This window comes from Xiphias gladius, chromosome 23 (assembly GCF_016859285.1).
Source record: "Xiphias gladius isolate SHS-SW01 ecotype Sanya breed wild chromosome 23, ASM1685928v1, whole genome shotgun sequence".
Taxonomy (NCBI): domain Eukaryota; kingdom Metazoa; phylum Chordata; class Actinopteri; order Istiophoriformes; family Xiphiidae; genus Xiphias; species Xiphias gladius.
The window spans coordinates 16,621,296-16,643,512 of NC_053422.1; the positions used below are offsets into that span (position 1 = coordinate 16,621,296).

Genomic DNA, 22,217 nt, shown 5'->3' on the forward strand with positions numbered 1-22,217 from the left:
CTGGGACTCTTCGTTTAATTTCCCCATGTCAAATATTAATATTGTTCACAGGGATCTGACGAACATCTCAGACTGAAAAAAATGGTGAATTGGAAGCAGAAGCTGGACACTTTTGGTGGCAGTTTAATAACTAGCAATTACACAGCATCAAGTCAGGAGATTTTACAGATTTCAGGACAGTTTGGCGCAAGAAGAGGCAGATTTCAAATAAAAAACAGAAAAAACCAAAAAAAAACAATAACGACACAGTATATACATACACACCAACATGATACAAACATCCACGACACTGGAAGGAATGCTGTTTTCGCACTGCACTAATCATTTCCTTTGTACACTGGTTTGTGTATTTTGCCTGCACACAAACACACCCGCGCACCCTCACGCACATGCACACAAACACTGCAGACTGCAGCCTGTGATGCAAAACTCGCAGAATTTCATTTCTCTACACTTTTCCTGCACGAGTATCTGAAAGCGTAGAGTAAAAGTAGTGGATACTGGGGCTGAATTCAGTCGCCAGAAAAAGGAAATAATTAAAGCGTTCAGTTCAGTGTGCGGGTGCGGCCCCGTGAGGCTGGGAGCATCGAGAGGAGAGGATTTCACACTGAGACAATCCTGTAGATGCGTGAGGATGGGATGTACATTGTCAGAGGAGGAAACACTTAAGTACAGCGATGCTCCCGGCGGGGTTTTGTACTACTGCTTATCTTCTTGACCCTTTTGCATCGCAAGTAGCCGCGGTGGAACCGCAGCTTTAGCCGATGTAAATGCGATGGAAGTCGTTTGCTCCGAAGGCAGCGTTGCACTTGGGGCACTTCCTCTGGCGTGTGTCGTAGCGCGTCTTGACGCACTCGAAGCAGAAGACGTGAAAGCACTTCGTCAGTACAGCATCCTTCACCCGAGAATTGCAGCACGGACACGTTAGACGTGCCTAGAGGAGGGAGAGAGAGGGAGGGAGGGAGGGAAGGAAAGGTTTGAACAATAAACCGAGAAGCCAGTTTTGTCCACAGCTGAATGGTTCGCAATGAGTGGACACAAATATTTAGGGCAGCAGTGAGGCCGTGAGGTCATACAGGCAGCACTTTATGCTCAACTGTCCTTAACCAGAACACTCTTGTCAGGAACACACCACGATATTGACGGCCGATCATAAACCCTGATGTGGCCATGATTTATTCTCGATACCGTGGAGAGTACAGAGAAGGGCTGACACATATATCTCGTAGTACGGGGGGTCTAACATCAAAGTGTCTGGACCCATCATGATAATATCCAAACGCCTACAAGTTTATGAACAAATCTGGAAAAATCTGAGCATGATCCTGCAGCTGACGCTACAGAAATCTGAACGGAGACGACTACGATTTGCATTTAATGTGTTTTCAGTCTTCCACAGCTGGTTGGAATTGTAAGTGTTTTACTGTGTTCCTGTCATAAGAGTGTGATCACACTGACAGTTGGTCTGGAAACCAGAGAGAAAGAAAACTCTGGTTCATTTAGTTAAATTGCCCGCTTACAAGACAAACAGACCCTTAAGACTCCTGTCAACCTCTTTGTTTAGGAATTTTGCCAGAGGTTTATTAATTCCAGTTCCTGTGGTGTTACTTAGGTATAACTGGACATGGCTGCTGTAATTTCCCAACTCAGGTGTTCTTATCAAGGAAATGAAGGGCGTTCAGACTGTGGTTTGCCCTTGGATCTCTGTTCAATGCCAGCGTCCCAAGCATGAGGAACTGCTGGTTGTTAAAGAAAATGTTTGACACTTTTGGAAATGTGCTTAGTCGCCGTTAGTCTTCTTAGTTTTCTTAAAAAGGTGCTATATGCAAGTTTTCTCTGCAGCCGAATGTGTTTTTTTGCAGGGAGCGGGTGGTGGTGGTGGTCGCTTGCCAAGAGCTTCATCCATTGTTGTGTTTACACGGAAAGGGGACACTACAGTGACTCACTATCAGAAAGAGACGAGACGGGCCGGCCAGGCTGGGGATAGCTGGTTAGCATGCTAACTTAAGTAGAAGAAAAGAAGTGATAGAAATAGAAGCAACACAAGAATTAACATGGCGTTGCTTTCCACCGCTGGAGATGGCTCTTGGTGAGTAAAGGAATGAAGTTTGATCCTGAGCTTCTTCTAGACTGGTAAGTAAACACCTGTTAATGCTAATGCTGGCTATGTAGCAATAGCAAAACTTACATATAGCACCTTTAAAGAGAGTTAGATGAGAAGATGAAAAATCTCTTGTGCCTTTAAGGTAAATAGAAAGTTACCACCAGCAACTGGTTAGCTTAGCTTAGCACAAAGACTGGAAACAGGGAGAAACAGCTGACCTTTCCGGAGGAGGATCATTGAAAACAGAGTTTTAAAGGTTTTACATTTTTTTGTATCACCAAAACCTACCTTGTAGTCATTAATTTCTTCATTTAGGATCTCGTCTCCATTGCTGATTTTCTCAGCTGGTTTCTTGGCCTTCTCAATCTTTCTCCTAAGTTTGGAGATATCCTCCTGAAACAAATTGAGAGTTAACAACTGAAAGTAAAAATATTTTACTTTTATTTTACAATAGTCTTTATGAATACAATACTCTTTAGCAGTTAATATTGGAGACTCCAGCATCTGAGCACAACATGAAAACAACAAGGTTTAGCTTCAGAGTGAAAATATTAGTGATGTAGAATTTTTTCACCATTTCAGTAGAGTACAACAAAATTTAAACTGGCAACATCTATTTAGCTCACATACAACGGGGAGGAAACAAAGGTCTCGAGCAACAAATCTAATTTGCCATTAGAAAATATGCAGTATTTTTTAGGAACGTCATCCCACAAGTCTTATGACAGTCAGGGAAAATTCATTTGTTTTTCCTGTGTTGCATGCAACTTACTTTTAGGCTAAATGTTTTGTCAGTCTGATTATGTTTACTGTATATCACAGCTATGGACAATAAATGACTTGAATTTATCCTCAATATGCCCCAATATGTTTTTGGGGCTCAGTGGATATAACTGTTTGAACCACATTTCACCTTTTAAATACATAACCTTCATGGCTTGAGCTTATTTGTGCCCACGTACTGATTTGTGTGTGTTGTTACCTGTGCTCGTCTGGCGTTGAACGACTCTTTCTCCCTGGAGATACTGTTCTCAATGACCTCCTCTCTGACCAGTGTGAGCCTCTGCTGAACCTGCTCCAGCTGACTTCGCACCTCCTCCGACAGCAATGCAGACTCCTGAGCCTGGAGGAAAACATAGATGTCTTTGTTCATCCTCAATGGGAATGTAATTTCTTCTCATACTGTGTTTTTGTACTAACAGCTCACAATTTTTGGGATTGAATTTACTCTGCAGCTGTGGCTCATCACAACTAAACCATGTGTTACCTTGCGTTTGTTCATGTCCAAGGCTTGTGTTCGAAGTGCCAGCTCTCTCTCTGCAGTGCTGATGGTGCCCTGCAGGAGACGCTCCTTCTCCTCAAGCTTCCTCACCACCTGCAGCTGGGCGTCTACCTATAAATGGGCACAATCCCAAGAAATAAAAAAAAAAGTAAAATGAACAGAAAAACAAAAAACACATTAGGGCTAGAAGTTGAACAGGATGGTAAGAAGTGACAAACAGGAAATTGGGCACACAATTTGGAGCAGTCTCACAAAAAATTAATAGTGTAGGTGTTTATTCAACCTTTAAAATATACAACTATTTAAAATGGCACAGAAGCTGTATTTAACAGTGAAGGGGTGTTTATTGAAAAACTAAAATGGCAAATTTATTTTTTTAATTGATGAATATAATCCATAGTTCAAAGAAAGTAAGAAATGACTGCAGGTAGTTATCGCTGCAACTTAACTATGGATATATCACAAAACAAGTGTGCACAAGCCCCTATCCTTGCAGATTGCACCTTGTGGAGTTGCCTGATGGCTGACCTGAGTTTTTAAAGTGAGTAGCTGGTCCGCCAGCTCCTCCTTCTCCTCTTTTAGCAGCTTGTGGATCTGATTGGACTTGATCCGCTCGCTCATCAGCTTGAAGTTGGCATCGTCTTTTTCTCTGAGCTGCTGCATCAGGCGGATGTTCTGTTCCTGCATGTCCTCGAAGGCCTGGCCCGTCACGTCCATCTCGCTCAGCAGTGCATCCTCCTCCTGCAGAGGGAGCAAGGGGGCGACAGAGCGTTAGAGAACCAAAGGAGAACCATGAAGAGAGTTTGTGAATGCAAACAAAATGACCACCTCACGCACCTGTTTGGCTATAGAGAGCTTCTTGTTGAGGATGTCGATCTGCTCCTCCACAGAGCGGATCTTCCTCAGAGCCTCTTCATCGGCCATTTTCTTGCCCTCCCTCCTCTCCCGCTCCTCCAGCTCCCTCAGCCTCTGACGCAGCTCCTCTCCCTGGAAACAGCACAGTATTATTATTATTATTATTATTATTATTATTATTATTATTATTATTATTAGATTGCTACAATTAATTATTTTATGGTAAACTATTCTATCTGACCATGTGTTGGTCAACTAAAAAGAATAAATCCAAATGGAAATTATCAGTACAATTATCAATATATAATGTTATTAATGTCCTATCGGAATGAATAGGCGCACCACCAAAACTTAAATTGTCAGCGAGGAGTCACATTGTAAGTGACTGTATTGTGCAGTGTTGATCACCTCTGACTTGGCCTTTTTCTCTGCAGCCATGAGCTGGACTTTGTCCCTCTGCTCCTTGGGTGCTGAGCGATACATGTCTAGCAGTAGCTTCATCTCCCTCTGGGACTCCTGGGCTTTCCTGCACATCCAAAATCATCAACACCACCATCCAGGGCCCAAAATCAACAAGAACTCTGAATAAAGCCCAGTAAGCTTTTGAAACTAGCATGAAATAAAATTGGGGAGAAAAACATGCCTCACACCCATTTCACAGTGGCAATATGTTTTGTTTACCTGCAATTTAATGCAAACAATAGTTTTTTATTCACTGTGAGCTGGTGCTGATTATTCACAGAATCCTATGACTGGTGAAATCATTCACGCTATTTTTAAATGGATCTCATAGCCTGAAGTTAACCCACAGAAACCACTGCATCAATAAAATGATAACAACAAATATTGGAAAAATAAAAATTAACATGTTTGAACTATTCTGCAACTGTGGTGTGTACAGTATAGTATGATTTCTTTGAAGACATATTAATATGGTACATATAATTGAACTGCCAATAGGCAAAGCAAACATAGTATTTTTCAAGTCTCCCAACATCCACTTAACGTTCCAATCAAGAAGCAAAAAATGCCAAATTTTTCCTCACTTTATCACTTTATTTAGTTTTAGTTTATGTATTTTTATGTATTGATAGAGGTGTTTGTGACCATCTATGCAAAAAACTGAATGACCCAGCATGGTTGAATGCTTGCTTACACATGACCGACCGACCCATTAACCAACAGGCCACCCAGTTTTTCCTCATCTGTCTGGTAGTTAAAAAAAAATAGCATCATCTAAAATCAAAAGCAACTTCCATACATGCGACTCACTTGAGTTCTGCTCGGACAATCTTCAGCTGCTCCATCTCCTTCCTTTTTGACCCTCCGACCATAGACAAACGCTCCCCGGCTGACTCCTCGGGTTGGCTACTGCCCCCCGGCTTCTCCTTTTCTTCCTTTATCACACTGCTGCTGCTCCCACTGCTGCGGGTCGGCCTCTCTCTCTCCTTTTCCTTCTCTTTCTCCCTTTCTCTGTCTTTCTCCTCTTTCTTTATAGCGTCCTTTTCTTTCCTTTCCTCCTTCTCTTTCTTCTCCTCTTTATCCTCCTCTTTTACTGTTGCCTCTGGTTCCACTCCAGGCTCCGTTTTCACTGAGGCACCTACAGAATGACGATGAGACAAAGTGAAGAAAGAATTGTCAACCAGGACTGTCCATATTTGTCTTGATATGGATCATAACAACAATTTAAAATGAGCAAAAACACCATTTATGTTATTTACAACTTAATAAAATATAAAATAAGCGTTTATGGTCAGTTAACTAGTTGTTAGTTACCAGTGCTGCAGGGTGTCGAAGAGCCATTGTCAGGCTCCGTCTTGACCACAGGTTCTCCAGAGATGGCTGGAGTTGAAGGAGAGGTTGTCTCATCCTTCACATCCATCTCTGTGCTTGACTGGGATTGGAGGATAGCGTTGCCCTTTGAGGCACGGACCTACAGAGGCAACAGATGCATATGATGAATTTTAGGATGGCGTGCTGCCCTTTTCCGTTTCACTATTTTCAACAGATTATAACATATGTGTGTTGCCATTAAAGTAAAACAAAAAATCTTCTGCTGGTGAGAGGTGACTTCATGAGTTTCTGTCTGTCTCCTTCTGACACACCTGGTTGAGTTCAGCTTGTGTCTCTCTCAGCCTCATCTTGTATTTCACCACCTCTCCCTTCATCTGCTGGTTGTGGGTTTGCAGCGTGCTAATCAAGTGACGCATCTCCCTGTTAATAGGACCTGATACGAGGAGGCAGTCGGAGGAACAAAATAAAGTGAGAGAGAGAATACACATCAGTACTTTTCTGTCAACAAGAATATGATCCTGCTCTACGGTATTTTTAGTCCAATTCATGAGCCTCAGTCACTATTTAAGCCAGAACCTGTTATTTACCTGCTTGCTCGTTGGCAGCAAGAGTCTGTTCAAATTCGATGCGCAACATCTCGTACTCCTTCCTGACCTGAGCTAGTGTGTCCTCCAGCTGAAACACCTCTGTACGCACCTTCCTCTGTAGAGCCACCTCATCATTCTGCACACAGAGGCCAAAGTAAGAGTAAGAGGGGAATGAATGTTAAACAGATGGACACAGATGCAAACACACACAACTTACCTCCATGTGCTCCAGCTGTCGAAGGCGTGCCGTCCTGGTGGTGTTGAGGCGTGCGCGTGTCTCATCTAATTGAGCCTTGAGGATCAGAGACTCGTTGTAGAGTACAGAAAACTGTGACTGCAGACAGCGATACTCTGAAGTCTCTTTCACCATGCCCTCCGCTCGACTCATCAGCTCCGCCTGAAAAGAACAGAGAGAAAGGCAGTAAATTCAGTCCTTTGGTTTAATAACAGTGAAATTAACAGCCATAATTCTAAATGCACTATAATCCATAAGTGGGAAATTTTCAACTTCCCAACACTTGAGTCATAATAATGCTGTGTGAGAAGTACCTTCATGCTGTTGTTCTCCTGGTGAACATTTTGCAGGTCCTGCTGGAGCTTCTGCAGCTCAGTGAGACGGTTGTCTGCCAGCTCCCGGTTCTCCTCCATCTCACTGTTCATTTCCTCAAACTGTTGGTAAGGACAGGTATAGAAAAAATTACAAAATCAAGAATGTCTTTCTATTTGTCACACCACACTTTATTTTAATTATCGAAATTATGTGGGGAAAAAACAAAATTAACAAATAAAAATAAAAAAAACACAATCCCACCTTTCTCTTGTTAATAGTGATGGTCCCACATACGCTGCTGGCTTCCCCACACACCTTATAGCCTTTGCTGTTCACCTGGGGTTCACAGGGAGTGTTATAACATACTTCAACATAAACAAAAAGACATTTTGTATCAACACAACACTGTGATTGGCATAAGTTCCGACACAAATCCTCATCATCCTCACCCTCTCCAGTATCTCGCTCAGGTGTGCATTCAGTCGGTTCTCTCGGCGGCGGATCTTCTCCATGTCCCACTGGAGCTCTTCGATCAGAACCTGCAGCTCGCTCACACGCTGGTCTGCTTTGTTAGCTGCACGACCAAGAGACCTGGACTGGAAATAACAGGAGGACAAAGCAACTGTTACTAAAGGATGATGACTGACAGAAAAGAAATGAACTAATTAAAAAGGTATGGTTTATGTCTCTTGCAAGGAGATTTACTCAATAACTTGCTTAGCATTTTTGTAACTGTTAAGACGTGCTCGACCTGAGGGGGAACATTTTGCAACAGAGAATAAGGAAGGACATATAATTTGTACCTCGCTTGTCATGTGACTGTGCTTTTGCTTCAGGTCCTCAGTCAGCTGTTGCAGCCGCTCATTTTCACTGGTCAGGAGGGAGTTTTGTTTGGAAGCTATCTGCCACAAACTGCCCTCTGGAAAGAAATGCAACAATAATAATCAGATGTTATCCAAAGCACAAACACATAAACTGACTTGATGAATTTCTTCATTTCATCCTCAGCTATACTCCATTACAACAATGTCATCATGTCTTCCACCCCAACCCTTCCCTCCTTTTTTTCCTCACCAGCTCCAGAGTCCAGCTCTGCCTTCAGCTGGTCCACAGTGCGCCTCAGACACTCATAGATCTCCACTACGCGATTGGCCTGTTTTTGGCTGGACTCCACTCTCACCTGAAGCTCAGCCTCCATCTCCTCGCTGGTGCTGCTGGCCAGCGTGGCCAGGAAAGAGTTGGCTGTCTCTCCCTGGTGGCCTGGGTGACAACAGAAGTAAATAGGGTTTTGGCTTTGATCTCTGGTTTGTTAATCAGTATAAATGTTTTTTCTTTCAAAGTCACGATTCTGTGTCTGTTCTGTCTTAACCTCTGTCCTTGGCCCTCTCCTGGTTGGAGTCGCCATCAGGTTCTGGAGTTTCCGGCTTCAGGCTTCGTCCCTCGCCTGCCGGAGATTTTTCAAGTTCGCTGCTTGTCTGGTCGTAACGCCTGATGATCAGTTGGACGTTTTCATCAAACTGAAGGAGAGAGAATGACATAACACTTCAACTTTTTGACCTTTATGGAAGAGGAGTCTGTTAATGTTGTTTTTGCTCCTAAGTCTGAACTGTGCCAGTGAGTGTCTACCTGGTTCCAGTATCTATTGAGGATCAACAGACTGGCATCATCAGTCGCCTGACGGGTCTCCAGTCTCTCAATTCTCTCTCGCAACTCGTCCTCAATCACCTGAAAAACGACAAGCCAAGGGATTAAGCTTTCTCAAAACAAGAGGGGATGCAAATGCAGCTTCCAGTGTGAGTTGTAAACAAATATTGGGGAATTCATTTACCTGTCTTTGATCGAGAGCTTCTCCCAACTTTCGGTTCTTAGCCTGGAGAGCTTTGATGTCTTGTTCTTCCTGAGAAAGGATTGAATCGAACATGAGAATAAAACGTAGGAGGCATTACACTCCTGAGTTTAATGTCATATGGCACTGTGGTGGATAATAAAGCGTAGCTCACCGAGTTAGATACCCCTCCCAGTTTGATGACCGTCTCGACAGCGGTGCTCCCCCCGGCAGCGGCGCTGACACCGGGACCTCCGTCCTCTCCTTCCCTCTCCCTCCGCTTCTCTGAGGGCGCACCGGAGGACGAGGGACCGCCGCTGGGGTCAGCAGGACGCTTCTGTCCCGACATCCTCAGACTCCTGAAACAAACGGAAAGACGCTAAAAAAAAAAAAAAAAAAAAGCAGAATGTAACTGTTAACAGCTAACGTTAGATCGAGGTGGTTTGAACGACAAAGTTAGCTACAGCGTGCTGGACATATAACACACTAAATGGCAAACGACAACTGCCTTAATGTTTATTTTGAAATCTTACTACCCCAAGCGATGGGCAGTTGGAAGAAATAAAACCAAAATGACCTGCTATCACATTTTAAAACACGAACAGGCTGATTAAATCAGTCAATGCAACGTTAGGCTAACGTTAGCCGTTTGCTAACGCCAGTTTTAAATGCTATTGATGCTCAGGAAAACCGATTCTGACCCGACACATCGATGCATTTACTTTGTAATATTGTCAGCAACAACCACCTCTAACCGAAGTCTTACCGCTTTTAATGTTAAGAGTTTTATGTTATATCTATGGATGTTGATGTTGCGGCTCCTTGCCTCTCGGAAACGGAAGCGTTAACGATCTAAGTGGGTCGACTTTCAGCCCCGTCTGCGCCCCCTACTGACCTGGAGGGAAACAAACCCTGCACAACATTCATTCATTCAGTTTGCAGGCCAAAAGGTTGCTACTTGGGCCACCGTTGCCTCCAAGTTCGTACAAGCAGAGTGCAGGTACGCAGCAGATTATAGATGGAAGATTTATTTTATTTTCCACAAAGATCCAGAAACCAACCTGTGCTTCTATACTGGACTACCACTGTGGCCCCAGGTTTACTGTTAGCCAGTTGGTTTGTGGTAATTTGATGAAACACAATTTAATTTAGGGAAATGAACCAGTTGAGAGCAATATCAACTAAAATATGTAGCAAACTAGCAGGGGTTAGAACTAGCTTTTGACTCAGGGACACAGGATTACATAATAATGCAGGACCCGCTCCATATTGTACTTTAATTGTGCAAACTCACAAACAAATTTGCAAGTAATCAAACCAGCAAAAAACAACTGACACGCAGTGGCAAACTCCCTGGAGGTCAGGGCCCCTGGAGGTCAGTTGCCTGCTTTGTGCTGTTGGTAATCCCGCCCTGTAGTATACTGTAGAGTGCAGTTTAATAACATAAATGTACAAATTACCAAACAATATGTTATAACCCAAGAAAGTGGAACGCATGCAGCTAAACTAATTGTAATGCACGCAAATGAGTTCCCTTTTTTAAAATGACTAAGACAAATCAGAAATGTCCTGATTGAAACCACATTGATTCACAGTACAGATACTTTGTGTGCTGCAGTGTCGTATTGCACCTCACACAGATCCATGGATCTATGGCCGGTGCAGTGCCTGGGGATACTGTAGCAAATATCAGGCAACCGAAACAACCAGACTAACATTCCTGTGGTGCTATCTTTTTAATTTATTTCACATGCTTTGGGGGTTATCAAACCTGACTGGACAACATTTTCTCTCAATCCTTATGTAAAAAGGGACTCACGGGCAGAGACTGAACTCTTATCAGAGGCATTAAAGGGTACACTGCACTGGGTGCAGAGTCCAGGTTGCATAAAAAGCGGCCTGTCATTATTTGTGAGATACAGATCGACCCCAGCCTATGGGTTGAAATATCCCTATCTGCTGAGGTCACTCCTGGACTAACGTTTTTTGGGGCCATTTTCAGCAATCAGTGTAAGAGCTGTTTGTGTGTGACGTGTTTGAAAACCAATGTGACGCATCGGGCCGATAAACAAGGGAGCATGAAAAAGCGGGTTTTGCTCTAGTTCCAGTTATTGGTAAATCATTTGTGTCCAATAAATGAACTAAAACATGGACCAATGCTAGTGTAATGAAAATATGTAGAGAATAGGGCTCCTCAACTCTATATAAAATCTCAAATTAAGATGAATCAAGTCAGACAATTACAGAGTTACAATGACATAAAATAAAAGTTAATAAATGGTCTAAAAAGCCCTATCAGAACTAAAGGCATCTCCTGTTGAAAATTACACAATTTTTTGTTTATTTGCGCAGGGAAAAAAAATCAAACAAACTGCATACAAACTCATAAATGATCATCTAAAACAAATCCACACTGTTAAAATGTGTTACTTTTTAAAAGAGATTACAAAACAGAGATTTAAGTCTATTTATAAAATTTGCTCTGCGGGACCCGAAGGCAGGTGTAGTTTTAACCAAATGAGAAAAAGAGTTCCATAAGTCAGGACTCAAGTATCTCACTGAAAATGGACTTCTGCTTGTAAAAGGTTTGGGAAGAATAAGAGGAGTGAACCTGTGAATTAGTTTGAAAGATAAGATCTGAAATGAGGTGGAAGGTTTCCTTTTTTGAAATTCGGAACAATAATATGTTAACATCACATGCTGATTTAACTAAATCCATCCACCATCATGGAGGCCTTGGAGAGTTTTTTTTTTTAAAACCGTCACACCTCTGCATCCACTCAAATGAGACGGACATTATCATCCACACTTTCACCAGGCCAAAAAAAAAACAAAAACAAACAAACAAAAAAAAGCAAACAAACTGGAAGTGCAACATTGCAGCGGGCCTCTCAGGTTACAGTTCACCGCTGCTCAGACTCTGCTGCAACGGTCTGCAGTGTGCAGGAAAAAGGAGGCGGGGCTCTTTCGGAGCCGTGTGACGCCCGCGTGCATGCAGACTTCGACTTCGTTGCTCGCTTCTGACGACGCATTGTATTCACCTCCTGTTTTCCAGACCCTGCACCCAAAAGGTTCTGGTATGACCCCAGAGTCCACAGAGGAGCACATTGATGCTGCGCCATGCGAACACCGCCCCTGTCTGTCCGACGGGGCCAATTGCGTTGCCGAGGTGACACACGCCCCGCCACATCACGAGCACCTCCTCCACGGCTCCACACAGGCAATAAATGGAGCCTTGTGTCCGGTCGTCGGCCTTCTCGATCAGGCGAGTTAGTGCTGGGAGCCTACAGAGACCTTTTGCCACTTGTGCTGTCGTCGCTGTTTGATTATAACTCTCAAGTAAGGCGTGTTTTCAAGTTTTTGTTTTTTTGTTTTTACCCCTTGCAAACTTTTAAGGTAAAAGATTTCCATGTTTTTTTTTTCTTTTGTTTTATTTATTTATTTATTTTTACATTTTGGATTAGAGTACCCTGCATCTTTACCGTTCCTCATCCTACCGCAGTGGAAGTAGTGTTGTGAATGTGGACTTAAGCCGCGGGTTTTAAAATAGCCTAAAGTTTGTAAAAGTCGTTAAGTCTGTATGCTCGAGTTACATTGATAAACGGGGGCGTCAAACGCATTTTTTGCGACATGGATGGGAGGTGATTTAATTTTGAAAGGGAAGTATATTAATTGCAGGCGTGTGTTGTCTGCCGAGGTTTGCCAGCATGCCTTTGCTTTGTGCAAATACTTGAAATGCAACAAACGTCCGCGTTGAGCCTGCTGTTTGCCATCACTCACTTCATGCTTGCCAATTATGCTCCTGATCTTAATTCTTAGCCTTCATACCATGCGTTTGGACGCTTTCCTCTGCAGGAGGCATTGGGAAAACATCATGTCGTCAACAACTTTAAGTGAACTATGAACTTAAGTTGCACATCAAGAGTCACAACTTATCTGTGTGAGGGCCAAAGTTTAGCTGTGCAAGCCAAATATTTACAGAGGTGATGCAAGAGAAGCAGAATGTCAGAGGTTCATTGAGTTCAGTGGAAATGAAGATTCAAATCTTCCTCATACTTGGTACAGTCTTGAAGAGTTTCTGAACACCTGTCAGTGAAATCACTTTTTTTCTCTTTCCTAGGATGACTCATCAGTTCCCATCCCTGTCTCCGGAGCAGAAGAAGGAGCTCTCTGACATTGCTCAGAGGATCGTGGCTCCAGGAAAGGGAATCCTGGCTGCCGATGAATCAACAGGTGAGCCTCAAGGCTAAGTCTGGGGGGGGGGGACTGCGGAGGACTGCGGAGGGGGCATCTGAAATTGTCTCCATGCCCTTTTCTCTCCAGGCACCATGGGAAAGCGCCTCCAGAAAATCAACGTGGAGAACAACGAGGAGAACCGCCGCTGCTTCCGTGACCTTCTCTTCTCCTCTGACCCCTCCATCTCCAACTGTGTGGGTGGGGTCATCTTCTTCCACGAGACGCTCTACCAGAAATCAGACAGCGGCAAGCTTTTCCCCCAAGTCATCAAGGATAAGGGCATTGTTGTCGGCATCAAGGTTAGAAGCCTGCAGAGACTTAAGGCCAATTCACGGTAAAATTGAATGCACACATTTTTGGGTCTTTTAAACAGAGTTTAATGGATGTGTGTGATTCTCTCTTCAGGTGGACAAAGGCACAGCCGGACTAAATGGAACAGATGGCGAGACTACCACACAAGGTAAAATGATTTAAGGTGCACACCTTTTTTTATTGATGTTTACATTTTTTGGCAAATTTCTGCAAAATGATGCAAAGATTAGCACTTAAATTAGAACTTTTCTGTGGAAAAATAGTGCAATGGCATATTTAATCATAAACTACTCCATTAAAGAGTTTGACAAATAAACAAGACAGAGGGAAGTTCTGAAATGCATTGATTTGTGATGTGTAAAAAATATCAACAAACTATAGACAACTATTTGAATCTGCCACCGTAGCATGCCGACATTCAGTAACTGTATTTCTCATAGGTCTTGATGGCCTCTCGGAGCGTTGTGCCCAGTATAAGAAGGATGGTTGTGACTTTGCCAAGTGGAGGTGTGTGCTGAAGATCTCAGATGGCTGCCCATCAGCTCTTGCCATCGCAGAGAACGCCAATGTCCTTGCCAGATATGCCAGTATCTGCCAACAGGTGTGTGTTTGTTTTTATTTTTGTGTGGAGCCCTGATTCTCCACAGAAATGACAAGAGGAATTCAGCTTGGTCAGTGTATTTGTGAAGCACTCATTTTAACGTGACATTTATGTATTTAATCAGAATGGCCTGGTGCCCATTGTGGAGCCAGAGATCCTGCCTGATGGAAGCCATGACCTCCAGCGCTGCCAGTATGTCACAGAAAAGGTTGGCTCACCATCTCGGGCTTAGTAGCCAAACACGTGACCACCGGCGGTAAAATGTTTTTCCCATTAGATGATATTTTAAATCATGCGTAGTAATAAATCTGCCTCATCAGGTCCTGGCTGCTGTGTACAAGGCTCTGTCTAATCACCATGTGTACCTGGAGGGTACTCTGCTGAAGCCCAACATGGTCACTGCTGGACACTCCTGCACCACAAAGTACACCCCTCAGCAGGTTGCCATGGCTACAGTGACTGCTCTGAGGCGCACTGTCCCCGCTGCTGTACCAGGTTAGTGCCATAAGGCCCGCTTTTCCCTCTACAAGCCCGTTTGAGAAAAGCACGGACAACCAATTTTCTCAGTAAAGAAAGTACATGTGGCGTGGGTTGTCCTGTCCCTCCAGGCATCTGCTTCCTGTCTGGAGGTCAGAGTGAGGAGGAGGCCTCCCTCAACCTGAACGCCATTAACCAGGTGCCCCTCCATCGCCCCTGGAAGCTGACCTTCTCTTATGGCCGTGCACTCCAGGCCTCTGCTCTTGCAGCCTGGCAGGGCAAAGCTGCCAACAAGCCAGCTGCACAGGAAGCTTTCTGCAACAGGGCCAAGGTAAGCCTCAGAGGGTAGGAATGGCTGTGGCTAATTCTGAATAGACACTAAAAAATAATTCACGCTTATCAATTTGTAGTCGTGGACTGTGCGCAGAACTGGGCTATTAAATAGCTTTTATCTCACATTACTCAACTTTACACCGACTGGTAAATGATTGATTCTAAAAAGGTTTTTGTCTGTTCAGTCATTCACTAATGTGGCGCAGGTAACTTGGCTGATTATTAACACTCAGATTTGACTTTGCCCTATTTTTTTTTCCCCTCTGTTGCTCTCTTCAGATCAACGGTCTGGCTGCCAAAGGAGAGTACAAGCCCAGTGGCTCAGCTGACCTGGCCTCCATGCAATCTCTGTACACAGCCAGCTATGTCTATTAAATACTGTGAACATTAAAACCCCCTCCAAAAAATGCCCATGGACCAAATATTAACTACAAGAAATGGCTCTGCATTTCTTGTATTGTCTCTGCTTTTCTTGAACTACTGTTTGTCTACTCAGTGAAATGACTGAAAATAAATTAAGTGACCAAAATGTTGTTGGTATCATGGCAGTTTTTGTGATTTTTTTTATTTATTTATTTATTTTATTTTTTTTGTGAGATCTGGAAGCATGTCGTACAGTCAGTCACAATATGCATCATATCATTGTTGGGTACTGTAAGTACATTCAGCAATCGCACTTACTGCAACATGCATGGCTGTGCAGCTCATCCAAACTGACCTCAACCTTATGCCCAGTTCAGAGCATGAGGTGATCCCTCTTTTCATAACACAGATGAGGTGTGTGTGTGTGTGTGTGTGTGTGTGTGTGTGTGTGTGCGCGCACGCACAGAGGTTAAAATCACCAGCATGTACCAATTGAAGAAAAATGCATTTGAGCTATGCTGAGTGTTGTAAGTCATGTGTAGTGAGTAAAACATAAGGAGTCTGTTTAATACAAAAAAAAAAAAAAACTAAACCAAAAAAAGGAACCAAGTTTATGCCATCGTGCTTTGCACAACAGCCATAGGGAAATACTGAAAGCGTTTAACGACATAGTCCAGTGACAAAAATGAAAACCAAAGGACTGGAGCCTGAATAGCACTTTCAGATCTGGGCTTTTAAAAACACTAACAATGGGAAACAAACTAAACCCAAGCAGCTTTACTTATGCTGATCAGTTTGGTAACACAATGTTAATTTTTCATCTGTAGGTCATACAATTCAAATATACATATTTTAATATACCTACAGTTTACTTGGCTAATAAAATTAATGGTTGGGCCATTCATTTGGTACCAGAAATAAAGAAATATCTCACCAGAAAGACAAGAGTGGGTGTGTGATCTGATTATTTGATGGCTAACTAAAGTGTTCAAAGTGGTTTTGCAGGTACAAATTATTAAGACTGTCTGCCATTTAATAACCTATAGTACATCATGTCTTCGTGGTCTGACTTGTGCATGCGGTATGTATAAGTGCTGTCTATGCATATGCTGTAGATTTATGCGTGGGTTATTTACATGACTATCAATCTGAGCATCGTTTTATTTTTTAAAAAATTGTTTATTTAACAAAGACAACATACATCACATTGATTGCACAAAATATAGCTAAAAGCTAAGCTAGATCTTTGAAAAGCAGTCCCTGCCTACCTATATCTATTTTTCACACATTCACAGGCAAAAGATGGCAACAGAAGAACAACTTCACATCACAGTCATGTGAATGAACATGATGAACTATATAAACATATACATCAAGTCAACAACTAAGATAAGAATATGCCAAATAGATTATTATATTTATCTTACCAATTCATCTGCATCTACAATTTCACTCTGAGCTTGGCCCAGACACTGCACATACTGTAATAATAATGCAGATGATCAGAAGTGTGGACAACACAAATATTAAAGGTGTACAGATGGTGTCCACAATATTTCATTGAAATTCCAAATACCTGATGGGGTATGTTTGAATTAAACAGTGTGGGCTGGGGGACTGTGGTGCCGACGCTAAATGTACTTCTAATTTATTTTAATGTAAATATGGAAACATGGTCTTAGGTGATCTAACATTGTGTGAGACCTGCTAGCCTTGATGCTTTAATTCAAAGTCTAATGTGCACTGTGAATAATGTAATAATGTAATACAATAATGTAAGGTAAGTGTTTACCTTGACCCATACAGTAAGTACACATAAGCCTTGCTAGAGACAATAGTGGTTTCCCTTAGTAAGTGCATGTAAAATATTTATCTCACATGAGAAAACAGAAATCATTTTCGTTCCCAAACAAGCTTTACAAAAAGCAAACAAATGTGGTTCAGTAATGCATTTCTTCATTCAGGACTAATTTACAGTGAAGCTTAGTGTAGATGTAAGTAACTAAAAAAGCTGGCTGTAGGGCCACTGCCACGAGGTGGTGTAGCATTCACATGTAATATAGTGTTTTACAAACTCTGTTGTTATGTTTCTTTCACAGGATAGGTGAACTGCAGTAAAACAAGTGTTAGTTATTGTAGAATAAGAGCTGAAAAGATTGCTCTTAGTTTGATGTTGTGTCACTCTCTGGTGGTGCAGGGATGCACTGGACAATAACCTGTTGGAAGATATTGAGTTGGAGGCCGGTTAGGGACGAAGGAAACAAGAAGGCGATAAAATGATGACTGACACAAAGCTAGTTAGTGATGTTGTTTATCAGGTATCATTGTGACAAATGCCATCTGTCTTCCTCTGGCTGCTGATGTTTTAGGGTATTTTATAATATTCATGTGTCTCATTAAGTTGTTGGCTTTGATTCACTCTTGGTTATTTCAATGTTTTTAGACAGCTCTTGGGCTGGTTTAAGGTTCAAATGAGTTTTTTTCTTTGATAAAATGTCTCATATGATTGTAAAAGAAATTTTATGAATTATTTTATATTTGCATTTCTATTTAATTCTGATTTTGAGGTATATTTTGGGTTTTGTCATATGTTGTTTGTCTGTAACTTGCTGTTAGTGCTGCCTATCTTGGCCATGATACTCTTGAAGATGAGGCTTGATGAGGCTTTTTGGTTAAAGTTGTAGTCAAGATCAAATGAAGGAACATGTGATTCACGCTGGCATTAATGTGTTAAGTTTCAAGACAGAGGCTATAATTTTCAAACCATCTACCATACCTGGGGGTTGGAACATAAATCAGAAGGGTCATGAAATGATTAACAGCATAGGAGAGCAGGGGAAAAAAATGCTACAAAAATTTTATAAATATATATATATATATATATTTAAACATGGCCCTACTCTCTGCTCTTTTTTTGTGAAATACTGGATAATTTTATATCTTGTTGAAGAGAATCTGGGGGGGAACAAAAAACTTACACATCTCCATTTTTGATTTTCACTTCTTATTTGTTCATTTGTCTATGTTGTCTTGGAACTTCTGTGCCTCTCCAAAAAAATATCTCTTTCCAAATGGTTAAATTTGAATTATGTATTTCTAATCTCAGTGGGAAATACCTGTTCCAGATGAAGGAACAGTAAAAAATGTATTACCTGAGTGTGTGTGGATTTCAGTGCCAAACGTGCGATGGTACACAAGAAGATGAGAAGCCCTGACACACACACAGAGGAAATGACCAGTAAGCCCTCAACACCGACAAGCTGTTCCTAAAGCAAAACAAAGTGAGAAAGGGAGTTATTCATACAGTGTGAAAATGCCCATGCCATCTATTTAGTCAAAAAATATATGCTGTATATGCTGTAACTCACCAATCTGTTGTAGGCCCATTTCTCCTCCATTGAGTACCCTGCGATGTGACTAATGAAGCTATAATGGGCAAAACAGTGTGCCCTGTAGCAAATAGAGACTACTATTCCCAAGAGGGAAACCACATACATGGCCAAACACACAGTCACCTGGGAAAGAAGAGTTCGACAAGGGTAAGTAGGTCAACCAGAGAGAAAGACCGCGGGTGACTAAGTAAAATGAAACTACAACTAAAACATAAAATCACAGAAATGCCTACCATTTTCTTGGATGGATGTATCTCAGTGTAGATGGACAGGATGCCACAGACAAGAAACTTAAAAAAACAACAAAAGAAAGATTGTCCCATCTTTTTTTTTTCTGTCATCCACTCAAACTGTATTTTGATAACTGCATGTGACTTAACCAGCTTTTTCTCATGTCATGTTAAGCACCATGGCAGCCATAGCAGAAAAAAAAAAAACTACCAAAGCTCCTCTGTACTGTAGTGGAAAGTTTAAAGTAATTTAATAAATATTGAATAAAAACCACAGTCCACAATTATGAATTTTAAAGTTGTTGGATTTGATTTTGTTCCCCTTGGACAAACTATCTCAGTTAAATTTCTTGCCAAAAGTTAGACAAGAAGATCGATACCACTCTCATGTCTGTATGTAACATATGAAGCCTCCACCAGCAGCCGTTTAGCTTAGCTTAGCATTACGACTGGGAAACAGGGGGAAACAGCTAGTCTGGCTCTGTCCAAAGGTAATAAAATCCACCCAACAGCACCTCTAAGGCTCACTTGTTAAAACCTTTCATCTTATTTGTTTAATCACACAAAAAAACATTAAGTGTAAAAATAACACATTGCAGTTTTAAGGATAGTTATGTGTTGGACTGTTTCTTGGCAGGAAGCAATGACTAAATAAAGTTTTGTCATCGTCGTGAGGTTTCCAAGCAACCAACAGAGATAGGGATCAAACAAAGAGATGTAACGTGTTAACTAGTGAGATTTAGAGGTGCTGGTTTGGCAGATTTTGTTGCCTTTGTACAGAGCCAGGCTAAATGTTTCTAGTCTTACTGCTAAGCTAAGCTAACTGGCTGCTGGTTACTGCTCCATATTTATTGCTCCATAAAGACATGAGAGTGGTATCAATCTCCTCAAAATTCCCCAAAATATCAAACCATTCAATTAAATTTTGTTTTCAGGGAATCTAAGGTGCCCCCCCACCGTACATTGTAACTTTTCACTAGTGAACATACAACCAATCAAGTACAATATTTCTCCGTTTTCACCATGTCATTGCTAATCATCCAAATGTTATGTACCAGAAATCCCTGCCAGAAGGGGATGTAGATTCCAGAGGAGTTTAACAAACTTTCACTGGCCAGCTGAAATCCCATCATGAGCTCTGTACAGCCAAAGATCAAAATGACAATCTGGGAACGAGAAGAGGAAGGATTCATGACAGCACCAACAGTTGAATGACATTCTGGCTGCATTGTTTTATGAGTTACCCCAAGGCTTCTGGGCTCTTTCTGGACAAAGCGATGCAGAGGCTTGCTGGACATCAGCACCCTGGGGTCTGCCTCCTGAGTCCCATCTCGCCCTGTTCTCTTCCTAGTTGTTGGCTCAGCACCCTCCATTGTCAGTCAACTATGTGTTGTGTTTGGCAGTGAGAGGAGAGAACAAGAATTAATCAAACCAGAGGAATACTCTCTCCTTGAGTCTACTATAGATTAAAAGAGACAGAATAGTTGTGGTGATGCATAATTTCTCCAGATACCTGCTGTATGCAAAACGTAGTTTAAAAGAATGCTGGGATATATACAAAAACATGAAGTGACCCACCTTGTTTTAGTTTTGCAAGCAGAGAAGTGTGTGAAAGATACAGGGGAAGAGAATGTTGTGGGTGGAAAGAGGAAGTGAGGAAATTTTTCCCTCTTTTTTTCGTTAAGGGGAGGAGCTGAATACTTGGTTTGGAATTTGCAGAATTAGGCTGTTCGATGGGACAGTGTCCACTCAGTCACTAAACCCAAATTAAATCCTGCAGAGATCTGCGTGGAAGCCTAGGGATAGGAGGAGTGTTTTGATGTCAAATGGTAATATCAAAACTGTTGAATTGGGCTCGAAATAATCTCTGCTAAAATCAATTGATGACCTGTAGGTAAAGAAGACTTGAAATTTACTATATCTTAAATTGAACTGATCACAAAATCAAACTTTTGACATCATATAAGCAAAACTGCCTTCCTGCCATGAAGCTACTTCTATTGATCATGTGCTTAATGAGGAAAGTCAAAAACATTAACTCAGTAAACCACAAATCACAAACTTTTCCTAGTTTAACAAAGTTAACCTCATTTTCACACAGTTCTTGGTTTATCTTATTACTGTTTTTGATTAAATGTTTACTTACTGTATGTAAAAAATGTGACAAGTACATTTGAACAATGAATTTTGAAATTCTGCAGTCATCAGATTAGTATAGTAATTAATCTGCTAATCCTTTTCTAAATACATTTCTTATGATTTAGATGACATCTGTAGTTTATTAGATGGTGTTGATGATGTATGTGGAGAGGATGAAGGAGACTCCGCTGACACCGTCTTGATTGCATGTGAAGGTTTATCACAAAGAAGTACTGCGTCAAGTCAAGCATCTGCAGATCTACTTGTGAGAGATTGTGAAGCCGATGAACCACTCTGAAAATCAGCATTCGTCACTGACTCTTAATTAAGGCAATTGTTTTCCTAAAAACTGTCACTTACGTATAGTTTCAATCACAAAGCATAAACTTTCTTTTCCAAACTGAGGCACCCTCTGAGGACCTTTGACCTAGGGCCTCTATATAGACACATCTCTACATATATAAACATACACCTCACATTATTTAAACTTCGAGCTTGTGTCGTGGTCCTGTCTGATGCACGGTTTGGCCTTGGCTCAGCTTTTCCAGCGTCCCGGTGCCAGGTCCCCGGGCAGGAGGGGCTCAGGCACGATTCAGAGCATCAGAGCTTTTAATAGTCCTCTGTGGGAGCTAGTGGCTTTTTCTTTCTTTCTTTCTTCCCAATCAAGTCAAATCAGCAATGAAACATAAATATTCAGATGACGCTGTTTGATCTGTAGTGCATCCATAAATCAGCTAATTCATGACACTGAGCTTTCAATACCAGGACAACTAGATACTAGTCAAATCAGTGGACAAACCATAAGAAGTCATTACTGTTTAATTGAATTTAAAGCTGGAACATTGTTGTTCAATTACAAACAAAAGGAGTTTGCCCCTTTCTCCATTTGCTCTCAACATGTCAGCTTTGTACTGTCATAATATGTATGTGCTGTTTTTACATCCTGATCTCTGCTGCACCCAATAGTCCAAAGAATCAAGTCTTGCACCAGTTGAGTGGACCTTTTACTTGAAACCATTAGCAGTAGCTATAAATATTGTTTGAAATGAGATGGGTGCATAATATCGGACAGACTGGCAGCCTTGTCATCCCAAAAGAGCCTTTCATTTGTCAGGTTGTTCACCATGAGGTACGCTG

The 22,217-nt window shown here is 41.8% G+C and overlaps 3 protein-coding genes across 6 annotated transcripts; 1 reads left to right on the forward strand and 2 right to left on the reverse strand.

The window, feature by feature from the left end:
* Window positions 1-86: 86 nt before the first annotated feature.
* rnf20 (ring finger protein 20, E3 ubiquitin protein ligase) lies at window positions 87-12,156 on the reverse strand. Of its 4 annotated transcripts, none has more exons than XM_040119185.1 (22): window positions 12,039-12,156; window positions 9,173-9,376; window positions 9,001-9,069; window positions 8,799-8,897; window positions 8,542-8,689; window positions 8,247-8,432; window positions 7,976-8,091; window positions 7,622-7,768; window positions 7,434-7,508; window positions 7,172-7,291; window positions 6,840-7,019; window positions 6,623-6,758; window positions 6,347-6,468; window positions 6,018-6,174; window positions 5,514-5,841; window positions 4,650-4,767; window positions 4,224-4,373; window positions 3,915-4,127; window positions 3,372-3,497; window positions 3,087-3,227; window positions 2,393-2,497; window positions 87-934 (listed from the first exon to the last, which is right to left on the reverse strand). In XM_040119185.1, the coding sequence occupies exons 1-22, from the start codon at window positions 12,117-12,119 to the stop codon at window positions 758-760; spliced, it is 3,198 nt and encodes a 1,065-aa protein (XP_039975119.1). In that variant the 5' UTR covers window positions 12,120-12,156; the 3' UTR covers window positions 87-757. The 4 variants fall into 4 exon arrangements, with proteins under 4 accessions (XP_039975119.1, XP_039975120.1, XP_039975121.1 ...); XM_040119186.1 differs by lacking the exon at window positions 12,039-12,156 and adding an exon at window positions 9,764-9,899 and having other exon boundaries at window positions 758-934; XM_040119187.1 differs by lacking the exon at window positions 12,039-12,156 and adding an exon at window positions 9,764-9,896 and having other exon boundaries at window positions 758-934; window positions 9,173-9,356.
* A 48-nt stretch (window positions 12,157-12,204) lies between these two features.
* Window positions 12,205-15,496, forward strand: aldob (aldolase b, fructose-bisphosphate). The gene is made up of 9 exons (XM_040119189.1): window positions 12,205-12,336; window positions 13,118-13,230; window positions 13,321-13,532; window positions 13,639-13,693; window positions 13,986-14,146; window positions 14,271-14,354; window positions 14,467-14,641; window positions 14,755-14,954; window positions 15,236-15,496. Exons 2-9 carry the CDS (start codon window positions 13,119-13,121, stop codon window positions 15,329-15,331), a joined length of 1,095 nt encoding a protein of 364 aa, XP_039975123.1. The 5' UTR covers window positions 12,205-12,336; window position 13,118; the 3' UTR covers window positions 15,332-15,496.
* Window positions 15,497-16,439: 943 nt separating this feature from the next.
* Window positions 16,440-20,579, reverse strand: LOC120784967. Its single transcript, XM_040119153.1, has 7 exons — window positions 20,520-20,579; window positions 20,186-20,324; window positions 19,997-20,107; window positions 18,945-19,001; window positions 18,688-18,834; window positions 18,472-18,585; window positions 16,440-17,535 (listed from the first exon to the last, which is right to left on the reverse strand). Exons 2-7 carry the CDS (start codon window positions 20,312-20,314, stop codon window positions 17,482-17,484), a joined length of 612 nt encoding a protein of 203 aa, XP_039975087.1. The 5' UTR covers window positions 20,315-20,324; window positions 20,520-20,579; the 3' UTR covers window positions 16,440-17,481.
* Between the last annotated feature and the right edge of the window lie 1,638 nt (window positions 20,580-22,217).

Excerpts from the sequence above, each read along its gene's own strand:
- rnf20 (XM_040119185.1), bottom strand. The coding sequence starts at position 12,119 with ATGGCGCAGCATCAATGTGCTCCTCTGTGGACTCTGGGGTCATACCAG. Across the intron at positions 9,070-9,172 it reads TGGGAGGGGTATCTAACTCG|GAAGAACAAGACATCAAAGC; the intron begins GTGAGCTACGCT and ends ATCCTTTCTCAG. Across the intron at positions 8,898-9,000 it reads AAGCTCTCGATCAAAGACAG|GTGATTGAGGACGAGTTGCG; the intron begins GTAAATGAATTC and ends GTCGTTTTTCAG.
- aldob (XM_040119189.1), top strand. The coding sequence starts at position 13,119 with ATGACTCATCAGTTCCCATCCCTGTCTCCGGAGCAGAAGAAGGAGCTC. Across the intron at positions 13,533-13,638 it reads GCATTGTTGTCGGCATCAAG|GTGGACAAAGGCACAGCCGG; the intron begins GTTAGAAGCCTG and ends TTCTCTCTTCAG. Across the intron at positions 14,642-14,754 it reads TGTCCCCGCTGCTGTACCAG|GCATCTGCTTCCTGTCTGGA; the intron begins GTTAGTGCCATA and ends CTGTCCCTCCAG.
- LOC120784967 (XM_040119153.1), bottom strand. The coding sequence starts at position 20,314 with ATGGAGGGTGCTGAGCCAACAACTAGGAAGAGAACAGGGCGAGATGGG. Across the intron at positions 19,002-19,996 it reads CCTTCTGGCAGGGATTTCTG|TTTCTTGTCTGTGGCATCCT; the intron begins GTACATAACATT and ends TGTTTTTTTAAG. Across the intron at positions 18,586-18,687 it reads AATGGGCCTACAACAGATTG|GAACAGCTTGTCGGTGTTGA; the intron begins GTGAGTTACAGC and ends GTTTTGCTTTAG.